The sequence below is a fragment of the Camellia sinensis genome, chromosome 13 (assembly GCF_055761805.1).
Source record: "Camellia sinensis isolate YWXY chromosome 13, ASM5576180v1, whole genome shotgun sequence".
Lineage (NCBI taxonomy): Eukaryota > Viridiplantae > Streptophyta > Magnoliopsida > Ericales > Theaceae > Camellia > Camellia sinensis.
Window position 1 is genome coordinate 120,844,137 of NC_138973.1, and position 25,572 is coordinate 120,869,708.

Sequence of the window (25,572 nt, forward strand, 5' to 3'; positions counted from 1 at the left end):
AGTGTTTAGATGCCATTGGTTCTTGGTGCCATATTGGGTTTCAATAATGTTGGGCCTTAATGTTTGGATCGTGTATTGGGTTCTAAATGGGAGGCCAGTAGTCCTTATGGGCCCACCTATGTCATGCTACATACGTAGTAAGAGTTGTGTTGTGTGTGCACGTGTGCGCGCAAGAGAGGGAGAGAGAGAGAGAGAAAGGATTCTTAATCCAATAAGCCATCCAGTTTAATTTTCTTGTTCTCCTTACACAGAGATTGCAATTAAAATAAACAGTGTTCCGTAAATGATAAGAAAGAAAAAGAAATCAAGTATTCAATTAAGGGGAAACCAAAACAAAATGCTCTGAATGCACATTTGCGAATAGTGAACAAATTTAACTACATTAAGTGATCCTAGCGTCAAGAAAAAAATTCAACAAAACACAAGTTCAGCATCAGGAAGTTGGACCATAGAATGGTAGTAGCATTGACAACATCGAGCAACATATCTTTCACATTATTCTCTCCAACTCCCTTGCATAACTGAGTGTCTGATTGATGAGTTGCAGAGATGGTATCTCCTTGCGAGGTGCAGATTCTTTTGCCTTTTGGAAAATCACAAACCCGTTCTTTATCTCGAACTCAGGATGTTCCTGCAAATTGCATATAAAACGAAGCATATCAAAGAACCCTTGCATTGGACACCAAATCAAGAACAAGGCTTCCATGTTGGTGGATTTTGGTATTATCATTAATACAAGGTTAATATACTATCACTTAAGTATAGAATGATAAACCATAAATAATGCATATATTGCAACTCCACAAAGCCCTTGCATCTACGCTCTATTTGATTCATTGATTTGGTGATTAAAAAAAAAAGGAACAGGAAAATAGAAAGGAAGTCATTTTTCTTCATTTGGTTACCTTGGAAAATAGTGCAGAAAAGAAAGCATGGTGAATAAAGGGAGAGAAATGTCGAGTGTGTTTGATTTGTGTTTCGAGATAAATTTTCAAAAAAAAAAATTGGGAAGAGAGTTTAGAAATTTTTTTGATTTGTTTGGTTGAATTTTTTGAAAATAGTTTTGGAGTTTAGGATGATTTGATATTTTATTGTAATTGAGTAGATGTGTGTGAAAGAAAAAGTGATTGAGAAGGAGAGATGAGACAGAAAAAGTGATTAATTGATGTGCAGAGAGAAAGTGATTTTGGAAAAAAAAAATTCAAAATATTTGAACCAAACAAAATTTTGAATTTTTTTTTTCAAAAATTATATCTTAAGATACAAACCAAACAAACTCGTCAACTTTTAATATCATTTTTTTCCCTTTTATTTTTAATTTCTTACCATTTCTTATGATTTTTTTTTAAATTTAATATTTATTTATGTACTACAAAATAAGGAAGAAAATTTTTAAAAACTTTTCTTTCTCATTTATTTTTACTTTCTTTCTGCTTTGCTCACCATTTCCAAGCACCAGACTAGGACCTAATAGACTATTGAGAAGCAAATAGAGGAACAACAAATATTAAAACAGGACGTAGAATCCAATTTTTATTGTGTAGACACTGTAATATTCCATATCATATTACCCAACAAAATTTTGCTCAATATAGCTCTTGGCCTAGAGGGGGCAAGTAAAAATGATGGGTAATAAAGAAAAACAGAAAACAAGAAAAATAAATGGTTAGCACTTCCCTTTAACTATAGACCGCCAAAGTAGATCCAGCCATTAATGTATTCCATTGGTTAACAATAAGAATGAAAATGAGCTTAGCAGCAAGAATTTTACCTCTTTGACATATTCAAAAAGTTCTTTGTCGGAAGAGAACAACAATATTTTCCGGGCATCATTAATTGAAAGTGAATCGTAGGCCTTTTTGCAGCATCCAGCTATTTCATCTCTGCGAAAGACAATGAACTACTAAAGGCACAAAACTAATGTAACGCCCCTCTTTTTGTTACTCAGATTCTATTACCAAACCATTATTATAGATTTAATTTCAGGGATAACATGCGAAAGCTTTTTACAATAACAAGAACACATGAATAAAGATTCTCTCATCCGAACACAATATGAATGCAACAAGAGTTATAATTAAATAAATTATCCATAGGCTTACATCTTTTAAATTAAAGGAAAGAGTTTAACCCCTTTACATCAATGGCATTCTGCCCACAAATAAAAGGCCCCATGACCAACAGATAACGAGATCCTCGATCTTGAAACACCTCTCGACGTTCACCTAAAAAATGATTAGCAACGTGAGATGAACATAAAGTCCAGTAAGGATCCCAACATGATCCTAAACAATAACATATATATAGCTATGATCATGAATGCTTTATATCATATCATATACATAATGTGACGGTTTATACTGAAAATATACTTACATAGGTACCTTTCTCAAAATCATTCAATTTTCCCAACAATACAAACAATTCACTTTTCTTTCTTATTTCCCATTTATAAATAACGCATCACAACTGGTTGTTTTTTAAAAAAAAATACTTTCACAAAACCCGATTACTTCTCATTATTTATGCCCAATACGAAACATATGTTCACTTCTGATACATTCATCACATTCCCTTGGCCCTAAATCCATGGTCAAGAAACACTTTCAACAACTCATCCAATACGCCTATGTACATACATATATGTCCTAACACGAATACGAAATCAATACATGTACAATGATTACTACAGTATCGCATAAAACAATCCGACCTCACCTAACTATAACCATCACCTACTCATGATATACAAGGATACATCGAAACAAAATGAGAAACGAAACAATGTTCTACCTGCCTTAAGCATAGTAAGCCAAAGATACACCTTTCCATAACAAAATGCCAATTTACCAGACACAAGCTGGAAGATAATGGTACCTCTGCCAATTTACCAAACACCAGCTGGAAGGTAACCACCTTGCTTGGTTTCCAATTTTCCAAAACACTTTTCAGAAAATTCTACTTTCTTATTTTCCGTGTTTTTTTGTTTTTATTGAATTTTTTAATATTTTAAGCAATTTTTTTACTTTTTAGACACACCTAACATAAATACACCTAAAAAGTAAAAAAATTGTAAAAAAAATCTTTTAAAAATTCACTAAATACCAAAAATACAAAAAAATACAAGAATTCAGTACATTTTTTGTATTTTTATGTATTTATTAATTTTTTAACATATTTTTTCACAAATTTTTTATTTTTGTAGATACATCTAAGTAAGGTGCATCTAAAAAAGTAAAAAAAAAATGTTTAAAATTTAAAAAATATTCACTAAAAACAAAAAAACACAAAAACCAAAAAAGTCAATTTTCAAAAAACTTAATCCAGAAAACTCAAACCAAACACAGTGAATGGTACTTCTGCCAAGTTCTCTAGGCGCTAGCTGGAAGGTACTGGTACCTCTCATTCTAAGCGCGACCAATTCTCCAAGCGCTGGCTGGAAGGTAATGGTACCTTTCATTCTCAATGCGTGAATATTTCCAACCATTTCAACATACTAGAATGCATAATAACACAAGTGTACTGCATACACAATATTATTCAACACAACAATGCCATAATCCACCGATAACCAAGGACAAAACTTTCAAGCATATGTATTAAATACACGTAAGACAACAATCCAATTTTCACGAGACTTTAAGTCCAATAACAAGAAGAATATGTAAAGGTTTCAAAATCCGACCTCAAATTCATTATTAATTTACGAAGGGTTATGATTTCATTTTCTTTCCAAAAACCAATTTTCCTTATTTTTCAATCCACACTACTCCAATCATTTTCTAAAAATTCATTCTCTTCATTTAAATAAAAAAAACCACATCCTTGATGCCAAAGCCACAACCCAACCCCACTCAACATGATTAATCCAAACAATTCCAATACCATTATTACTTCTTCAATTTAGATATTAACACAATTACACAATCCATATTAACAAAATACAAAAGATTATTCAACTTCCTTCCTTTTAAATCCATTAAGTCAATAATATTAAATGAGGGCTTTCCTCCCTCTCAACATAAACATGTTAAACTACTTTCCAATTAACCCAAATAATAACTAACTTAACAACTTCAATCAAAAATATCAAACCCTAGATCCCTTTTCATGACTTTCAAGAAAATCCATAATGAATATGGTTTTTATGCAATAAAATCTACCACATGTTTATCTATAGACAAGGTATTGCAAAGGAGCAAAGAAATCCCTACCTCTTGAAGCGAAGAGGAGACAACCCAAAAATCACCAGTGATGAAACCACAAATTACTTGGATCAAAAGGAAGCCCTTGACCAGATCTACAATCTTTCTCAAAGGACCAAGGTGAAAAGAAAGGTGAAAAGATAGCTCTAAGTGAGTAGATCTAAAGATGTAAGTGAAAAAGTTGAGTTTAGAAAGAGAAAGAAGAGAGAATCACGGTGTTGAGATGAAAAAGAGAAAGAGAGAGAAAAGAAATAATGAGAAAAGTGTGTTTGGAGCCTATTTATAGTAGTAGAATAATAGCCCCAAAGTCAATGAAAAGAATAGGTCAAAACCCCCCAAAAGTAAGGCCCAAACCGTACCCAAAAATCTAAAATTTACTCACAGAGGTCGACCCTCAAGACAGTAGTGTCGACCTTCAAGAAGAAAATACTGAGACACTAATGTGTGCAGCAGACAAAATTGAAAATGGAAATTGAAATTATCCCCTGCAAATTGAAATTATCAAAGGCATCCTGATCCTCAATCTTCACACTTAAAACAATTGCATGCTCATAGATATCCCCTGCAAATTGAAAGTCAGAAACATCATTAGTGAAACAGCTTAGGACTTGAAAATGGAAGTAATTTGACAAAATTTGGTACACATAATATTCAAATTTCCTTAGAATGTAATTGTAGAACTTATACATAAGTCATGACCAGCATGCCACGTTAACCAAATCAGGTATTCTAGTCAAAATGCTAGGACTTGAAATAGTTAATATCTTTTTTAAAAACAAACTCAGTCATCAGTGATTTCCATCTTTTAATTTTCCTGATCCAATTTGCAATCTTCACTTTTGATCAACTTTTCCAAAGTGGTCATCACTTTTCATACCTCAGTGCATATTGTTATTATTATCGTACCTCAACTGAAGATAGAGCTAACAGTGCTCTTACATGTCACAATACTTGGCAAACTTATGTTGCATGAATGCACACAGGGACATGTTGGATCTTGTGAACCTTGATAAGTATTGTACACTAAGCCCTGGGCCCAATGGCGGGTTTGGGGGGGCTCCCCCAAGGGAAGAGGGGTCCAAATATTTTGGGTACTTTGATAATTTCTTGTTACTTCTGCATCGTCCTAATTTTTATACTTATAAATAGATGAAGGGGGCACCTCTTGTACTGTAAAGAGTCAAAGTTGAATTGTTTTCTGATCATAGTGAAAATCGTAGTAGCCGTGAACATAACCCTATTTTAGGGTGAATCACGTAAATCTTTGTATTCTTGTGTGTGTGATTTCTTCAATTCTTTTTATCTTTCTTGTGCTATTTTGTGTCTCACTGATCCTTGTTAGGAAGAGATGATTTCCTAACATGACAAACACAAGAATCTAACTTTGGTGGGGCAAAACCACACGACTCCTAAAAGTAAATAATCAGTGGGTTCAGGCCATTTGTCAAAACTTTGCTAGTTTTTTTAATTTAAAATTAAATTCCAGCCTCTTGTCAAAACCCGTCACTGAATCACCTAATTTTCAAGGCATGATAACGTTTATGTTTATAAATAATTTAAAAACTGTATACAAAAACTCATTTGGTGCCTAATTTTGTTTCTAAAAATTATAGACAAACTACACTAAATTTTTTATAAAAAACAAAAAGTTTATTTTACTCATTGCAAAAATAAGTTTTCATTCTTTCATCACTACAGGAAAATGGGGATATGGCAACGTTTTTTTTATGACGTTTATGAAAACGCCACTATTTTTCAATTAAAACAACGTTTTTAAAGCGATGTGTTGTATTTCATTTAAACAGTGTCTTCGAGTGTTAGTTGGCTGACGCCTTTACCATATCCTAAAGCCCTAAAGCTGCCATTTCTCTCTCTCTCTCTCTCTATCGAGCTCAAATTCTAAGCAAAATCAAAAGACGCACTCTCTCGCTCCAGATTTGCGATTTGCTAGTGATTGTCGAAGATTTGAAGATTTGGAGATTTGAATCTGAGTGATTAAAGTTCTCAGTCTACTCCTCCAGATTTGCGGCTCTCAGTCTCTAGATTTGCGCCCTCCAGATTTGTGGTTCAAATTCAAACAACACACTCTCTCACTCGACTTCGAAAACTCTCCCTCTTGCTTGATTGCAGATCTGGCGATGATTTGAAGGCCACCACTTGGATTGCAGATTTTGAAGTTTGGTTCTCGATTTTGTGAGTTTCAATTTGTTTAGCTGTTTCTTTTCTTCTTTTTTTTTCTTTTTTTTGGGTTGAAGAGTGTATACATTCATACTCATATCTTGCATCTCTATTATGTTTTTATTAGATCTCGCATCTCAATCGATTGCTTCTTTCTGTCTTGCCAAACTACTCGAACTCAGATCTGTAAGTTTTTATTATATATGCATTTGTTTTGTATGAACTCAGATCTCTAATTTTTCAAATCTATTTGAGATCTATATGCTTTCTCGGATATTGATGTTCATTCTTTGTGTTGGTTGTTTGGATAAGCACGAAGTGTAAAATGTTGTCTATATAACATGGAACAAATGAATAAAGATCACATGTAACACGAAGAACAGTCTTTCCATTATTTGTGGGTGGGTTTAATATTGTGTGGGAGTATTTAAAACAGAAAAGAACAGAAGGAAAAGAAAAAAAAATTAAAGAAAAGTTTGATAATTATATTTATCATTATTCAATATTCGTAACTGTTATTCGTCATTGATCATTTATTCGAACAACCTGTAAGAAAAAGTACAGAGGGTTCAATGGGTGTTTGTTTTGGGTTTTTTGAGAGAGAGAGAGAGAGAGAGACTTTCCTTGTTAAACATTTGACCAAAATTCTTTTTAGGTAAAACAGCTTTGGGGTCAAAATCTAGGATGTTTTTTGATATTTTTTTGCTCTCCTGAAATTTTTTACCTTGTTAAATTTTTGGAACTTATGCTCTATTGGGTTGATTGGAATGGGATGGAATGATTATTCCTTAGGCTCTCTTGTAGAATGATCATTATTTTACAATGGTGAATGACGATTCCAATTTGATGAAATGATCATTCCATTCAACTTCATTCCATTGAACCAAACATTAACCAGGAGAAAAACAATCAAACCAAAATCTGGCTTTTTCTTGGAATTTATTTTCCCCAATCTACTGAATCAAATGGAAGCATAAGGAAAGCCTATTTACAACCGGCTTGATGTTCCTTTTATGTAATCCCCATTTGCAAATATGCATGTGTTCACAAAATTATACAAATATGCAATGAAGGCAATTCAACTATCCTTAACATGTAAATGTGTTCTCAAGCTACCATTACATGGTCTAGGTAGCCTGAGAGTTTCTCTTTCATAAGTTCCCATTTTTTTGAACTTCATGAATATATATATATATATATATATATTTGGGATAAAGGGAATGCAGAGCCTATCACACACACAAAAAGGAAAATAATAACAATTATAATTTTAATAATGTAAATACACTTAAAAATTGAGAAGTTTATAAAGGAATGAAAAATTATACCATCTCTGAACTTACGACCCTTGTCCTACGAATTTTTCCATTTATTTTTTTCTGTGTTTACCTTCAGTTGTCATTTTACGTCATCCAGAATGGATTTACTCTATTATAATGTCTTATGTTTAGTGGAAGGTGATTTCTTTATTATCTTCACACTACTGAACTCTGAAGTGTTTGAATACTTGTTTCATATTAATTCTTTTTCATTGTCGTATGATTTTTCTTAGAGTTTTTGATTGAATTTTTTTGTAACAATATTTTACCACAAAACCACTTGCCTGTGATCCTTCATGTCTGCCAAAATATCCTCCCAACAAAGAAATTGATCAATGATTGACTTTTCTTTTTAGAAGTTATTTAAGAGTAAGTTGTTGTTGGTGCTACTGAAAACTGCTTTATCCTCCTAAATAGGAAAATATAAATTCCAAAAGAATATGATGGGTAATTATTTTTATGCTTTAGTGTGAGCAGATGGTTGATAATCCATTACCTTCTTGGACCATTGCTTAATTCGAATTATTATTTTTTGAAGGCATTATAACTCACAAAATCACATTTGATTTTGTTGCAGTTAATTATGACAGTGCGCTTATGTATCTTGAATTTCTTTCTTTCTTGGTGGTTTTTCTTGGTTTATACACTTTTGACCTTTGATTTATTGTCCTCTTTTCCTCTTTTCCCTTGACCCCAGGGAATTACGCGAGAGTAACCTCATCTTGGCTAGAATGCTTAGCACATGCTTTAATGTTGTGGTTTGTATTTGGTTTTATCTTCTTTATCCATTTGGTCATTTTTTCTGATGTACTACTATTCTGTAACATTGCAAGTGCAATTGAATGTCGTTTTCTAGTTTGATAGATTGGTGGAAGAATATGGTTTTATTTATGTTAATCCTTATGGTAAAGTTTGTGCCATTTAGATTCATGGCTTCAATTTGGATTTAAATCAGTATGCTTGAAACTAATATTCTGAAAACACTTTTTTGACTCTTCTTAGTTACTAAAATTTGATTATTTCTTTATTGGTTAATTCTTTTTATTTAGCTACCTCAGATATCAAGTATATGTGCTTCAAATTGTGTAGTGGATATATTTATTTGAATTGAAAGTTTTATGTGGCAGGCTTTAAGATGTCTTAAAGAGAGTTGTGTTCTTTCAGTGGATATAATCAAATTTCAACAAACATAAGGAATCCAAAATGAACAAAATTTGAAGTTATTATATGGGGTAGCTAATTTGTTCTTACTGCATCATCTAATCAACTTGGCTAATATTTGAGGGGAAAATTTTTCACAAAAAAGTTATTTAAAAAAATTTCATCATCCTCAATGGTTATGATGTTCATTGTGTAATCATTTTTGAGGTTCATATATAAATCTCCAGTTCAACTACCCTTAAAACAAATACCTAATATGTTATTTTTAGTGCCAATCTGGGCTGGTAATTGGTAGCTGATATAGTTTGTTAGAGTGTTTTTGTTATGAGACTTGAACCAGGGGATGCATTTGTTCATAAAAAATACTGTATGCACTTTGCCTTGTTTAATAACCAATTGTGCATTACTATTTTATTTCACTAACATTTTTGGTGTAATATATTGTTCCTATGTTTTTGCTGGATATTGGTCTAGATTGAAGGTTACAATACCATTTCTTATTTCTTTGCATTTTATTTATATATTTTGATTGTAATGTCAGAGGCTCCTGACTGATGAATCACCACGTCTAAGGAGTGCTTTACGCTGTGCAATATATGGAAAATCTGGAGTTTTTGATGCTGAAAGACTCATAGATGTTATGCAAGCCTTTGAGAATTTTAGAACTGCAGCCAAAAGTGGAGGTGGTGAGGATCCGAACGGGGATATGGTTGAGCTTGGTTTTCTGCAAATTCAAAGAAGCAATGTCCCCATATTTCCATTTCCATTTAGTTCATCTCAATCAGAGCAGCCAATTCAAACAAGAGCAGCCTTGGCATTTCTATTGTCAGAGAAGGGGAACTTCTTTCGAGAATTTCTTTTGGATGAGGTATTTTTTAAAATAACTTGTGTTTACATCTTACTTGTAGTAGCTTCATTTTCCATTTAGCATAGACTCTACATGTTTCACAGCACTATGTTCAATCTTACATATCATTGTAAGAATTGTTTTGATATAAAAAATGAGAGAATGAAGTTACTAAACATATCCAGCTTGTGGTTGAAGAACAAAAAACTTCCAATGATTCATTTGCACAAGGTATCATTCAAAGCATGCCTTTTTTATATCCGTTCAACTGATAGTTCAGTCATATGTTTCTTGGGCGAAAAGGTCAATTTTAAAATTGCTATTTGAAGAAGATGTGCACATTTTGAGTCATCAATTTTTTAGGTTTTTGAATTGATGGTGATATGCATGTTACGGTGATGCCTCCAATAGAGATTGTATCTGAGTAATTTGATATCAATTGAGTGATGAACAGTGTGCTACTGGAATAACTGGACTTAATGGTTTTACATGAGTGTCATGATGCTTGAGATTTTCAGATAGACTAAAATGTAAAAACCTGAAGTAAACCTTTGGTTTGTATTCAGCCAAGTTGTCCCAGAATGGGTATCATAGATTTTGTTTAGTAATCTTTACCGTGGTGCTGGGAATGTTAGTGTGGTTGAATGGGTATCATTCGACAATAATGCTGATAGGTTAACTCATCGACCCGAAAGAGTGCATGAGCATCAATGGCGAAGCTTAGTCTATTATTGGGGCACTCGGAAGGCACAGGTATCATTTAAATTGTTTATTGATCTTTATCGTAATCTCATAAGATGAGTTTGTTAATTAATAAATTATCTTGTGTTTGTGTTCATATGTAATAGAAAAAAAGTACAAAAAACAAAGAAATTCGGAAGAAGAAGACATTAAATCACATAACTGGCAGAAAACCATTCTCAGTTGTCCAAGTAGAGGTATATAGTTTCTTTATATTTCAAATTGAAATTGTATATTTTGATTTTGTTACTTAATTTTAAGTGTAATTGTAGGAAACTAATAAGAAGAATGGAGTTCCTGCAACTCGCTTAGAGGTGTGGATGGCTGGGTACTCGAAGGATAACAAACCAAGTAATGATAAAGTTGATGCGGTCATGGTATATAGCACCATAATTATAATAATGCATTTTGCAGAACACTGACAGCTATGATTACTTTGAGAAATCATTTCAAGTGCTCACTCTAGAGACTAAGTGGAGCACTGGCTTCAAGATGTTTATGATATCAACCCAAGTAATTTTGAACTCTTATTGAATTAAAGACATAAATCTACTACAAACATATATATAAGGTAGTCAGTAATTATATATAACCTTTAACAGTGCCTGCAAATTGGAAGTGAGAATTAACTAATTATGGCTTGCTCATAGGCTGAATTTTATTGGTGGCTAATTACTAATTAACAATTGTAGACACAAATGAAGGATCTTGGGGCGCAATCCAATGTTACAGATGAAGAAATTATCATGCAGGTTCTAGGGCCTGAGCGACCTAGTCGTGTTCGAACATATGGATTGGGTCCTTCTCCGACAGATGTCTTTAGAGGCGGATATACGCAATCGCAAGAACAAACTTGTATCATCCAAATGCAAGTCCAAGAGCAACTTAACCAATATAAAGCACAAATGGAGATGCAAATAAAAGAGATGATAGATGCTATGCTTAATCAACAAAAAGTACAAATGGAGATGCAAGGCACAATCCAAGATCAACAAGAACGAATAGAGCAATGGGAGTCTCAATAGGCCATGGGTGGGCCTGTTGCACCAGCTGCTACACATGTGCATTCACAACAACAATCCCATGCATACACCTCATCGTTTAATTGCCATCGTTCGTCTGAGAAAGTGAGTAAATAGTTAATTATGAAATTTTCATATGACATTTTATTCATGTTATTTGTTCTTATCAAACGCAGGTTCACATATCAAAGAAAGAAAAGAAGAAGAAGTAGATATAAACTCAGGTTCATTCTTAACCATTCTAGTTGGATTGCTTTCTCCATCTCACTTATTTGTTGATTGGCTTCAGGTTCAGTCTAGTTAGTTGAGTTCTATGATGTGCATGGTCATAAACATTTTAAGTCTTTGATTGACTTGGCTATTGCATATGGATTTAGATCATCATCAATTTATATTAAAATATTCAGCATTGGGAAGGTGTTCACCTGATATTTTGTTGCATTTATTTGCTTTCCCTTAGGTGGAATGGTGAGAGATGCTTTGTGGAGAGTGCTTTTGTCGGTGATATTTTCAATATAATTGGTGAGAAATGCAATTAACTTGGAGTTTTCAGACTACAAGAGGTTGATAAACAATAGCATTGTGCTACAAAACATTAGATTTTGCAAAAATGTTTTTGCTGCTCATGGCTTTCGGCTTAATAGCAAGTGACGAATATAGTGCACAGTGCACAACAGAATTGGGAGACGCAGAATCTGAAAATTGCTGCTCTTACCAAAGATATGATTTGCTTGCTCCCTAAGTCCGGAGCGATTTAGAAAACACAGACGATACTTTTTTTCATTTTTTTGTAAATCACAACTGTTTTGTTTTCCAAGTTAGTTTGTAATTAGCTAGAAATGAACTGCATGTTTTGGATAATAGAGTCGATGATACTGTGTTGTTATGGGGCATGACTTGAATTGCAGAGATCTAGATATACTTTGTTGTTGGGTATAATCACTGATGTTGAATAAGGGGTGAACAACCCATAGAGATCAAGAGATTGATGAATTGCTGGTTTTAAAATGTAGAACATTACTTGATTTGCAGGTTTTAAAATGCTACACACTTGGAAAAAATGACAGAAAATAAAATGTGTAGAACATATTCATTCTAGGTATACTTGCAACTGCACTAATTTAGAATCCCCCCCCCCCCCAAAAAAAAAAAAAAAAAAAAGTGGCGTTTTTTGAAAAAACACCACAAAATGACGTCATTGTAGGGCGCAGCACAAATTAAAAAAATAAAAAAAACAGTGGCATTTTTTGAAAAAACGCCACTAAATGACGTCATTGTGACGTCACACGTTAATTTGGGGCGGAGGGTGAGACGGTCGTCAAAGATTTTGTGGCGTTTTAAGAAACGCCGTCTAATATTTTTAGCGACGTTTTTTAAATGTTGGGTAGCTATTGCGGCGGCCCTGTCAGCAACGAAAATTTTACACATCACTATAAGATATTACGGCGTTTTTCAAGCTACGCCGCTAAAAAACGAATTTCCTGTAGTGCCTCTTTCTCCTACCCCCTTTGGTCACCACCACCAACAATCATATTTAGCCAACACACGACCCAAAAATAAAAAGTAATAGCCAAACCTTGTGTATGTGTGATAGAGATATGATATGAATGACGATCTTGTACTATTGTTAGAAGAGAAATGACAGAGAATTTTTTTTATTACGATGTATCTTCATACAGTGAAATAGAATGAGTTTATAATTACAGCATAAAACACAATTAGCTCTCAAAATGGGAGAGACATCCCAAACAAATACAATAATTACAACATAAAACACAATTATAAGGTAGTGTTTGGCAACATTTACGTTTTTGGTTTATCTTTACCAAAATTTTATAAATTGGTTTTTGTTTATTTTTTGAAAAACATAAACTACAAACGCGTTTGGTTTGAATAAAATGTTTGAAAAATTTTAAAAACATAAACTAAAAAATATGTTTGTTCAGGCCTAAAATATTTATATATATATTTTATTATTTATGACAATGGGATCATACACATTATAATTGAGAAAAAAATTAATTGGGAAAAAAATTATTTGAAAAAAATTAATTGAAAAAAAAAATTTATTAGTCAAATTTTTAAATTTCTATTTAAAAACCAACATAAACTCATTTTTTGAGTTTATGTTTTTTCCTCAAATTTACAAACTGAAACAACCATTTATAAACCAAAAAAAGTATCAAACAAGTTTTTATAACAATTTTTAAAATTTTTGTAAATATAAACTGAAAACTAAAAATGAAATGGTTACCAAACAGGTAAACTCCCAAAATGGGAGTGACATCTCAAAAAAGTACGACGGGAATAAATTTCACATGAAGGTGTGAAAATTTAAACTCTTAGAGCATGTTTGATTAGTAGGATTATAGCATAGATTGAGATTGTTACTCCATGGACTCACAATCTCATGTTTGATTGCAAATTTTATTAACTGGATTACATGTACGGCGTACATTCAATCCGACAAAATTGGTGAATTTTTAATATTGAGAGGGGTTAGGGATCATAATTTCAAGTATGAAAGGGAAAAAAAATACATAATAAATGGTTATCTCAATAATTTAATTGGATAACTAATCCTACACTAATTCATGAAATTATTAATCATGTTAATCACACAAGGCCTTAACCTTCTAATAAGGTGTAAGAGCTCTAACCAACATACTAGTCTCTATGAAGAGAGTAGCTTGTGTAACACCCTCAAAAATATACCCATTATATATATCATTAACATGCATTATTTAAAGAAAACACTTTAATAATTCATTATAATATCCATCAGAGTCTTACTAAACAAAAGCATTACATGTAACATCAAAATAAATGCCCTACCGGCTTACATCTTTCCAAGCTAACTCTAACTCAAATATAAATAAAGCCCTAGGCTTGAGTGTTTACATGTACTAACAATGAAAAACAAATAACTAAAGGTAGTCTTCGAAATCCAAGTCCATCCAAGCTAAGTCCTTGGAGGTAGCTTATCACCTGAACCTAAAAATGATGTTCCCATAAAGGGTGAGCCACAGCCTAATAGAAATATACTAAACCACATATAAGCAATGAATAAAGCAATAGCATTCAACAGATGGTTAACCAGGATAATTAATTACTTCATTTTACATCCTTATGACACTATTGTCTAAGATACATTTTACTTTCCAACTTTATCAACACGGCTCAGAACCTGGCCAAACTTACAACAGTGAATTATATATATATATATATAAATATATCAAATTCACATTCTTCCAATATCAATAAACAAATGAGACTCAAGCTCAAATCAAAACACTTCATACTTCCAGATTGATACACATTTTGGTGCTGTATCATCAAAACACTTCAATATAAATAAGCACACATAAAAGTGATGCTAATGGAGTCCATCCCCTATCTCCTCCCAAACAAAATCCGGTTTAGAGGTCCATCCCCTATCTTCCCCTAAACCGTGGAGTACATCCCCTATCTCCTCCCACACAAAACAAAGTATGTAAACACATAACATACACACCACACAATCAATACACATTAGGTCTGTATTAATTCAACAATCAAATTAATGATTCAATAAATGTGATTAGTTTCAGTTATACCTAATTCACATGCATTGTCTACAACAATCCCAACTATCCTCCACCGATAGCCCAAAACAGTTATTTCTAAACTGGAAATAAATATATCAACAATTCAATAGACAAATTATCCAACTACGCCATTTAATCAATGAATTCCCCAATTCCATGAATTTAACCATCTTTTTCCAATTCCAAGAATTTATTATACAACTAGGATTTTTCCCAAAATTTACCAAAGTATCCCCAACATATCAAAATACCAAAACTTAGAACAAAACCTATAAAATGGAGTAGGAAATCCCTACCTCGAAGAAATAGCCCCAAAAGAGAAGATGGAGATGAAGACCCAAACTCCAAAGTGCTCCAAACTAACAACAATTCAGATTAAATGGAAGCCCTCGACCCAATCTATCTTTTTAATAAAGGATCTAAGGTAGAAACTCACTCTAAGTAGATCAATCCTAGGTGAGAAGGTGTGTAGAGGGAGAGAAAACTCGTACCTAGGGTTTTGGAATCTGAAAGGGAATGAAAAACTGATCTGAAACACGTTGCTGTCTATTTAAACCTGACAGGCTCGCTCGAGCGAAGACTTGGTCGCTCGAGCAACCAGACACAGAGAAGCTACGCTCGAGCCAAGGAAGCCTTGCTCGAGCCAACAACCCAAAAGCTCGCTCGAGCGAAAGAAAACTCGATCGAGCAAAGAACTCAAACCCTCAGATCTGTAACCAGACACACGCTCGAGCGAAGGAACTATCGCTCGAGCGAAGAACGAACTAACTCGCTCGAGCGAAGAAAAGCTCGCTCGAGCCAAGAATGCAAAGCTACAGGTCCATATTGGACGCCACCTCTCGCTCGAGCGATCAACTCCTCGCTCGAGCGAAGAACCAAAAACCTGGACAGCAACACTTGGTTTCTAAACCCAACCAACCTGTAACAAACCTACCCAACACGTCCATTAAGTCCAAATGAGAAAATAAGGGACAACAACAACAATTAAACAATGACAAAATCTACGGAACCTAAGCCCGGATACAATAAACAAATGGGAAAAGACCGGGGTCGCTATAGCTTGAAAGGTATAACTGTAAATAAATATTATACTATAGTATTGTAAAAATATAATTGCATAATGTTTTTGTTGGAACCAGATGCAAGTAAAGAGTCTTCAAGTCCAAGTACGAGGGTTTAGTAAAAAATCAAAGGATTCAATGAACCTATAATTAATTTGAGCAAGTAAAATTCATTTGTTCAAATAAATAAACAACTTTAAGTTGATTCAACTGAACCCTCTCAATTAAGTGTAGTGTCGCCCATAAGCACACTCCATTGATTGTCATGCAACATTACTAGTTTTCTTTTTTCAACCCTCAAAAGAGCTCCTATTACTGTCCCTTCAAAATGTCCATAGAACACCGAACACTGCAATCTACTGCACCTTTTTTTCCGAGTTCTTGGGAAAAAAGAACTCCAAGAAGTTAGAAGCCCACCTATTGAGAATGGCATCACCCACTCAACCCCAAAAACTGAGAAGATCAAACTTCATAGCTTGTTAGCGACAAGGCAATGAATAAGAAGGGTGATTGGCATTCTCCCCACCTCATGTATATCAATATAACTAATTAATCTCTTCTATATATCTTCATAGTTTGGCAAAAATGACGTTGTTCCATGCATTGTGTAAACATAATAAAAATAGAAATAAATCGTAATGAATTGTAAATTGAATTGTACTATTAAATCAATTTTTTATTCAACAACACGATTCAAATCATTTTTGTTGAAACTCATATCGAATCGTATGAATCGAATCGTGAATCGTAAAATTCTAACGATCATGAACACGGTATCACCTCCACATCACAAATCATGGCAAAAAGAACAAACTAAAAACACTCCCGCCTTATTTACAAGAAAACGCTAATACCCCAACGAATTACATATTGATACACATGTTCCGAAACATGGTACACTTCCGTTTCAAAATAGTAAATTTAGTGATCCAAAGCGATCTCAAAAGTTCTTTTTTTCAATAAATGTCCTTAAATGTTACCCTAGATAAGGATAAAGCTCAAGAAGAGTTTATCTCTATCTAGCTGAGGGTCTAAGATAAGCATTGAGCCTGAATCCACTAAAGTTAGGCTTCTAAAGGGATCAAATCATAGCTGATTATAAAAACATGGCACCCTTATGGGTCTAAGGTATGTGCTTTCTTGTGAGTTTAGGTACAATTTGCTATCTTTGAGAGATATTGATTACTGATTTGATCGTCGAAGTGCCCCCGGGTGGACTAATCGGTTTCTCATTTTCTTGTTACAGGTTGTTGGGCTTAATCTATTCTGTCAGTGCTCGCCAGCTGAGTTCCCCTTTTGGTTATGTGGGTTCCCCTTTTGGTTATGTGGTCAGAAATCTACACCCACATTGTGTATACCATCACAATAAAGCAGTTCAGTTCCTCTATGTGTATATAAATCTCACACAAACAGAGTGCCAGACTCTGATAGTTGAAGTTGGAGAAGAGCAGTGGCTTCATGGCTTCTTCTCTGCCAAATTGTCCGCCATTTGAGTTTGCCACCAAGTATTACTCCGGCATGGGGGACAGTTGTGTGACACAGAGCAGTTTCTTTGGAGGAAAAGTAGTTTTAAATCAAGGTGTTTGGTACTCTGTTATTCTTGGATTTGGGGCCTTCTTTGCTATCTTCACCTCCTTCCTGGTATTACCCTATTCCTATCTTTATACTGTAATATTATTCATAGGGTTCACACTTGTAATTAGTGGCAATATTGAATAAACTCAGTATTTGGGGAATTATGTCTCATAAAATGGGTGTATTGAGAAATTTTATGGGTGTATTTAGAATTATCCAAAATCTTGTTGAAACATATTAGCCATTGGAATCCTAAAAAATCCCCCCATAAAATCATAAAATCTTCTCCTACCTCATGGAGTTGCACTTATTTTTCACTGAAGGATAAGCTTAGTGGAAGTGTAGATGCTAATGACCAAGACCCTTATGTGACCTTTACATGAATAATAATTTGTGAGTGCCCCTTCCACATAGAATCATTAACAATTATTTGAATTCCCAAGCAAGCATGATCATTAACGAGTAACAATTATTTGAAACTCCCAACTAGTGTGAATTATCTTTTGTTTCATTACCATTATTGCTGCTTGTTTAAATTGAAACAACAAACTATGAATTAATTTGCCAGGTTTGGCTAGAGAAGCGATATGTTGGATTGCACCACACATCAGAATAGTTCAACACTGCAGGTAGGAATGTTAAATCACGACTCATTGCTAGTGTGATTGTATCTCAGGTACTGTGCTTAGTTCACCCACTTCTGCAAATCTGGAATACCTTTATGTTCACCTAGCAAATGGCTTCGAAATATTGATTTCTAAAGTGGACTTGGGCTGCTACAATTTTAAAAAGCTCAAATGTTGTGTGGGAATATAGAGCTAATGGTCCTTTCTGGTATGCCAATGGGGCTACCATCCAGGCATGTCAACTCTACTTTTTCCTCCATTGTTTTTGTTCTTAAGTTCTTTGTGTCCACACAAGAAGGAAATCAGATACTTTTCAATAAATAATTTTGGTAATTCTAAATTGAACAGGTACTCTTGTTTAGCGTAATGGCGATAGAGATCAAAAGAAAGGCTATAGCGATCCCGGTTTTCCCCTTTCTTTTTTTTATTCCGGACTCGGTTCCGTGGTTGATGGTTGTTGTCTGTGTTGCGTTTCCATCCTTTAACTCTTAGTAAGTGAGTTTAGAATTGTTTTGGGCAGAGTTGTTACAGGTTGGTTGAGCTTTGGTCCCATTCCTCGTTGCCTAGAAATTTTTTTGGTGGTACGCTCGAGCGAGTACTTTTGCGCTCGAGCGGAGTTTGATTTTTGGGTGTCCGCTCGAGCGGGTATCTTTGCGCTCAAGCGGAGTTTGCACACTTCTAGTATATGTGCCTCTGCAAAAGTACTGCAGGGTTATTTTTCACGCTCGAGCGGGCCTCTTTGTGCTCGAGCGGGTGTTCTGTGTCTGTGAAAGTACTGGAGGTGGTGAATCTACGCTTGAGCGGACCTTCTTTCACGCTCGAGCAGGTGTGTTTTGCAGTTGTGTCTTGGAGCTCGAGCGGGTATTCTTGCGCTCGAGCGTGTCCAGTTTTTTGTTCTTGACGCTCGAGCGTCCTATTTTCCGCTCGAGCGGACCTGTTTGTATATCACTTCGGGACTTCACCTTTTGGATCACTTTTTGATTTCCCTTCTCTCTCTTACTTTTTCAAAACTCCATTGGAGAGTCTCTGTCTCTATAATACCAACTTCTCTCTAGGGTTTGATCTAGTAGGAGTGATCCCCCTATCCTTGGGCCTTTGTAAAAAGTGTTGATCTCGTTATGGGCTACGTTTTGATCCAAAAATCTTGAGGTTTGGAGCATTTCGAAATTCTTCATCTTCTCCATTTGAGCTCCGAGTTTGAGGTAGGGATTTCCTTGTTCTTTTACAATGCTTCGTCTATAGATAGACATGTGGTAGTTTTGTATTGCATGAAAATCATATCCATGTTGGGTTTGTTTGAAAATCATGAGGGTGAACCTAGGGTTGGTTGCTTAAAAGTGGGTTTGTTGTCATGTATGGTACTTTGGACTAATTGGGTTGTAAATTTGTATATTATTGTTGAAAGGAGATAAAGTCCTAATTTACTATTATGAATTAATTTGCATAATCGATTTGGAAATTTATGAGAAGAACGGTATTGGTTTTTATGAAATGAAAATGGGGTTTTGGAATTGGAAAATCCTGGAAGTCGATCTTGGAAATGGGAAGTGAAGTGTTAACTCTATGTGAGTTTTAGAAAATGAATATGAGAATTGAGTTGTTGTATCTTGAGTGTTGAATACGCACATTTTGGGAGAATTGTTGTTAGATTAAGATCTCATGAGAAGTTGAGTCTTTATAATGGATGTACTAAAATCATGCATCTAGAGGTTTTGTCCTTGGTCATCGGTGGAGGATGACATGGTTATGTTGAGTTATCGTGTATGCATTACAGCTGTGTTGATTGATCATTGTACGTAATGAAGTGCTTGTGTACATTATATATATATATAAATTGTCAGGGAGGAGAAAGGTGTACTCCAGTGTGTGGGAGGAGATAGGGTATGTACTCCACACACCTATGTGTTCATATATTTTTAACACATTGATTATGTATCTTGATAGTTTATGTGCATGTATTGCAGTTATTGGTTATACCTTAATATGTTGAGTTGGTTGATGCTGTATACCGCGCTTATAATGAGGGGTACCATTACCTTCCAGCTAGCGCCTGGAGAATGTGGACGGGGTACCATTACCTTCCAGCTTGTGTCTGGAGAATGTGGCTAGTCATTTGTCGGGAGACATATCCTTGGCTTACTGTGCTTGTAGCCGATAAAGCAGAGTTTTTTTGTTAATACTTCAGTGTATCTGAGTAGTTTCGGTTGTGATGGTTACAGTTTTGAAAGGCCGAGTTGCCTCATTTGATAATTATATACGTGTTGATGATTTGTTATCTCCTTTCTATTAAAGGCATGCATGTATCGATATGAATGTATTGGAAACAAACCAAAATGCCATTGTGAGATTTTGGGAAAATGTAAGGGAAAATCTATTGTAAGTATGGGAAAATAGGAGAAAGATAATGGGCTTAGAGAAATTGATTTCCTAAGAAGTTGTTATTGTTTTGAAAGTTTGGGAACAAGGGTCAATGAAATGAATTGAAAGATGAATCGCTTATAACGCTGATTGGATAGACTGTTTGAGAAAAGCTTATACTTCTGTATACTTTTATATAAACTGCCACATTATTATTCTAGTACGAGATTGAGCATTCATGATCATAGCTATCTGTAAGTTGTTATTGTTGAGGATCATGTAGAGATCCCTACTGGACTATATGTTCATCCCACGTTGTTGAATCTTTTTCAGGTGTTAAGCAGAATGTGTTACAAGATATGGATCTTCTTACTTGTTGGCCACGGGGCCTCTTTTGTGTTGGCGGAATGCCATATATGTAAAAGGGTTACACCCTTCTTTTGATTCTTTGATGATGTAAGCCTTCGGGCATTTTATTCAGTATGCTCATGTTGTATTTAATTTGCATTCGGATGAGAGAATTGTTATTTACTTCAATTTATGGGACTAAAGAGTTTATTTCCGCATGTTATCTCTGAACTTGAATTAAGCTAATGAATTTGGTAATGACTTTGAGTAATAAAAAGTGGGGCGTGACAAAGGCCCCCTATGCTCATACTGTATGTGAAATTGTGAAAGCTCACATCGTTGTCATGATTCCAATCAAAACACAAAACGTGCCATAGCTACTTTAATCATTTTACTCATTGAAAAGCTTCATTTCCTTGAATTTGATGGCTATCTTTCTGTTACTTTAGATGGGGAACTGCTGCTCATCTTGTTTCTTGACAAACATCATTGTCATGGCCATGCTTCTTCTTGGTGGCTCTGCTGTCAATGAATGCACTCACTGGAGTGAACATCTACGCTGCAAGTTTTTTAATCCCACTTGGCGTAATTGTCTACACACTTGCAGGGGGCTAAAAGCCACCTTCTTGGCAAGCTACATACATTCAGTAATAGGTATTTTCGCTCTTTATATTGTAATCTTGTTTTCCAACACATTTGGTGCTTATATGAGCTCTATTATTTTTGTCTTTGGTTTCAGTGCACGTTGTTTTAGTTGTGTTTGTATACTTAGTTTACACATCAAGCAGTAAGCTTGGTAGCCCAAGTATTGTATACCATTGTCTGCTTGAGGTTCCAAGCAAATCAAGAGTCTGCCAAGAGCCACTCACCCACAATGGCCAGTCTTGTGGGCCAGTGAGCGGGAATTACAAGGGCTCTTACCTTACGATGTTGAGTTCTGGAGCGCTCGTCTTTGGGATAATTAACATTGTTGGCAACTTTGTACCCTTTTTGTTGACAATGTAAGTGAGCACTGGCCCTATATCTACCTTATCCAATGGTTAAGTAACGAAGAATTAATTTGGATGTGCAGGGATATTGGGTAAGTGCTGTTGCTGCAAGGCCTTCATCAACTCATAAGGGATATTTGTTAGGCGGGCTGGTCAGGTTTGTTGTACTGTTCTCTCTAGCCACGTCACTTGGACTAGAAGCACTAGCCCTTGATCTACCTATAACGGCAAGTGAGGCCAGTCATGGACTTGTTCCTCCTACAACAGCTATTGCTTTGATGGGAAAAGGATGATCTATTCTTCTACTTACTATGCTTTTTATGTAAGTTTCAAGCAATGCTAGATAAAAATTTCAAATCTATAGATGACATGAATTGAGCATTATATAGATCACGATCTTGCTAATATCAGTATAGTAAGACTACATTTTTAGTTCAAAAAGTACATCAATACTCTTATGAAGCTTGGTAGAGCTTTTGTAAGTTTCAAAACTTTGTGGGTCATATGTCAAAGTGTCATACCCAATATCAGTTGAAAGCCCTCAAAATTAAATGAGCTAAGCCAATTGGTGATCCTATTACAATCGCATTTGAGTTCCAGCATTCCGTTTTTTTTCTCTTTTTTCATTCTTAGTTGTTTCAGAATTTTGGACATTTACATTTACTACTTCGGACAATTTCACTACTCAAATTTAATAGTCCCATAATTTCAAATTTTGAGACGTTTGGGGCTTCTAAAATGTGCAATACTAAACTTTTACCTTATTCAAATATCATTTGAAGTTTTGTTTAGTGAAGTTTCAACAGTTTAATTTTCAGGACCCCAAATTCTGGCCAATTCACCTCTTTCTTTGTTCAAATATGTACTAAATCTGTAAACTCCAATATTTCAGTATTCTTTTATGAACTCTGAATTTTATGCCACATGAAAAACATTGTTGTGACATCTGCCGGTTCATCAGAACTAATAGCAGTCTCCTCCTTATGCACTTATGACATCCACCGCACTCACATAAACCCTGATGCAACTGGAAAGCAAATCTTCAGTGTGTCAAGGGGAGTCGTTCTAGGCTTTGGATGTTTCATGGGACTTTTAGTAGTAATACTAAACAAGGCTAGAGTTTCATTAGGATGGATGTACCTCGCCATGGGAGTCTTCATTGGCTCAGCCGTTCTTCCCATAGCTTTCATGCTTCTATGTGAAAAGTAAATGCAATCGGTGCCATCCTTGGGACGACTATTGGTTGCATTCTTGGTATTATCACTTGGTTATCAGTTGTGAGCGTTGAGTATGGTAGAGTCAATCTTGACACAACTGGAAGGAATGCACTGATGCTTGCTGGAAACCTTGTATCTATTCTTACTTGTGGAGCGATTCATGCTGTGTGTAGTTTTTTGTGGCCTCAAAACTATGATTGGGATACTACTAAGTAGATAACTATGGTTGGGAAGGAAAAGAGTGAATTGCCAGCTGAGGAGTTCAAGGAGGAAAAGCTGATAAGAGCGAAAGTGTGGATTGTGAAATGGGGTGTTGGTTTCGCTGTTATGATTGTTTTGTTGTGGCCTCTACTCTCTCTTCCTGCAGGTAAATTCTATAACCAGTGTTTTGACACTATATTCACATTTTTGCTTTGATTTCCGTAGCACATGAATGCTTATCCCATCTATTTTGTAGCCATTACCCAAAATTAAAATGAAAAATCCATCACGAAGACAAAAACTCAATTCCCATAAATTAGAAGGCCAAAATTTCTTTTACAGATAACCTTGTTGAAATTGTATCAATTGCACAAGCAGTCAATTTGTTTGAATAATAAGTTACACCAGTTTAATATTGGCTTTTCATTTGAGCATCTTTAAAGCTGGAGAATTGCATGATTAGCCTCATTGAGCATCTTTAAAGCAGTCAATTTCATGAATTGCATGATTGAATATATGCCACATGCCCCCCTCACGCCCTCCCTCCCTCCCTCCCTCCTTTCCTTTTTTTTTTTTTTTTACTGCTAAACAAGTAAAAAATCCTTCAATTTTTCAGTCTAAATAACTGGTATTGTTCCTTCATTTGGATTCTTCTTATTTTTTAAACCATGGAAACTAAATCACATTAAGATTAGTCCATTTTCTTTGGTAGCACAAGGCAATTATTCAGAATTTGATTCAATGAAAAATGGAAAAGGAAAGATGTGAACTGGTTGCTGAAATATTCACTTTGCAAGAATTTTTTTTTAATTGTATATATGTTAGAAAATTGGTTTTGTACATGGCTTTTGGTCATCTTTGAGCCAAAATAAAAGTGTGACAGACAAATTCTGTTTTAAGGACATAATGTTAAACACTAGCCTTGATCGTTTATGATTTTGTTCATAACAGTCTGTGGGTTCTTTCTGTTCTCTGTTTAATACATACGGTTACTGTTTCAATGTTGTATTTTTATTATTCACAGAATCACAAAACTGATTCTGTTTTCCTGTTTGATAACAGATCATGTTATACTTCAATTGTTTCAATTCTCTTACTGTTTGACATTTATAGTATCACACAAAATACTGTTTTTCTAACATATACTCTTTCTTTTGTTTTTTGGGGGGTTAATGCAGAGCGATTCAGTGAAGGGTACTTCACATTCTGGGCAATCATAGCAATAGCATGGGGTACAATTGGATCAGTTGTAATTATAGTTTTGCCATTGACAGAAAGCTAGCAAACTATCCAAAGTGTCATTCTTGGCATGTTTACAAATGATAGGTTTATGGAAAAGGTCGAAGAATTGAATTTGAAGCTGCATACGATCATGTTGGCGATACCTGAAGCATAAAAAATTTACTTGCTTGAGAAAGGGAAGGCCAAGAAAAATGAAGCGTCAGAGCCAGATGCTCACATAGTCCCTCCCTAAAACATTTCTCACCCAGTTCAGCATGAATGAGTGGCACAAAATTCTGCTTGGATTTTGAATTGATGAGGTCAAAAAGGGATAAAATTTGGTCTTGTAAATGAATAGTGTAACACAATTGGTTTCAACCTTACGATTGGTAGCAGGGTGTTTTTTGCACTTTGGTTTTCAATTTTTTTTTTTTTAAAAAATGATTTGTTCTTGAGCCTTGCTTATTTTTGCAAATCATGTTTGCGTTCTTGGTGGTATGAGTTTGAGTTAAGGAAACATCCATCTCTTGAAATAGGGATTAGAATTTTGACTCTGACACAGCTACCCTCCCTTTTTGAGGTACTATAAATGATGTTTACACATACATTGGAAAAAAAAATGTTATGATATTATTATCGAGAAAAAAAATAGTGATTAATGAACATAATTAAGGAGTAAATCATCTTACTATCCGAAAAGCAAAACATGAAATAAACAAATAAATAAAAAGTTGCATTTGGGAAGAAGACTAGTGTGAAAATAATTATTATTTGTTAGGAAAAGGGAAACAAATAGGAAAAGAGATTGCAAAACTCGAATCAATGACTTGAGTGTTAAAAGTCTATATTCATTGAAGCACTGTCCCTCAACTAGTCAATGATTGTTAGTGTTTATTTGGATGGACTGGATAAGAGA

General features: G+C 34.7%; 2 protein-coding genes and 1 pseudogene across 7 annotated transcripts; 2 read left to right on the plus strand and 1 right to left on the minus strand.

Annotated features, from left to right (window-relative positions):
• Positions 1-490: 490 nt before the first annotated feature.
• Positions 491-7,785, minus strand: LOC114292011 (26S proteasome non-ATPase regulatory subunit 8 homolog A-like). The gene is made up of 6 exons (XM_082900850.1): positions 7,773-7,785; positions 4,661-4,767; positions 3,400-3,496; positions 2,132-2,225; positions 1,772-1,883; positions 491-631 (listed from the first exon to the last, which is right to left on the minus strand). The coding sequence occupies exons 1-6, from the start codon at positions 7,783-7,785 to the stop codon at positions 491-493; spliced, it is 564 nt and encodes a 187-aa protein (XP_082756976.1).
• On the plus strand, positions 6,019-11,342 carry LOC145789028 (uncharacterized). 5 transcript variants are annotated; one of them, XR_014349503.1, is made up of 7 exons: positions 6,019-6,398; positions 6,511-6,569; positions 8,400-8,460; positions 9,405-9,731; positions 10,559-10,648; positions 10,724-10,964; positions 11,204-11,337. XR_014349503.1 is itself a non-coding variant. In XM_082903288.1 (7 exons), exons 3-7 carry the CDS (start codon positions 8,434-8,436, stop codon positions 11,215-11,217), a joined length of 537 nt encoding a protein of 178 aa, XP_082759414.1. In that variant the 5' UTR covers positions 6,019-6,398; positions 6,511-6,569; positions 8,400-8,433; the 3' UTR covers positions 11,218-11,342. The 5 variants fall into 5 exon arrangements, 3 of the variants coding, with proteins under 3 accessions (XP_082759414.1, XP_082759413.1, XP_082759412.1); XR_014349502.1 differs by having other exon boundaries at positions 11,144-11,282; XM_082903288.1 differs by having other exon boundaries at positions 10,724-10,802; positions 11,204-11,342.
• A 130-nt stretch (positions 11,343-11,472) lies between these two features.
• Positions 11,473-25,150, plus strand: LOC114292002 (urea-proton symporter DUR3-like; annotated as a pseudogene). The gene is made up of 13 exons (XR_014349504.1): positions 11,473-11,578; positions 11,650-11,697; positions 11,934-11,995; positions 17,368-17,762; positions 18,265-18,372; positions 18,460-18,555; positions 18,671-18,712; positions 21,322-21,369; positions 21,478-21,682; positions 21,768-22,029; positions 22,101-22,337; positions 22,951-23,601; positions 24,614-25,150. The product of XR_014349504.1 is annotated as an urea-proton symporter DUR3-like (transcript).
• The last annotated feature ends 422 nt before the right edge of the window (positions 25,151-25,572 follow it).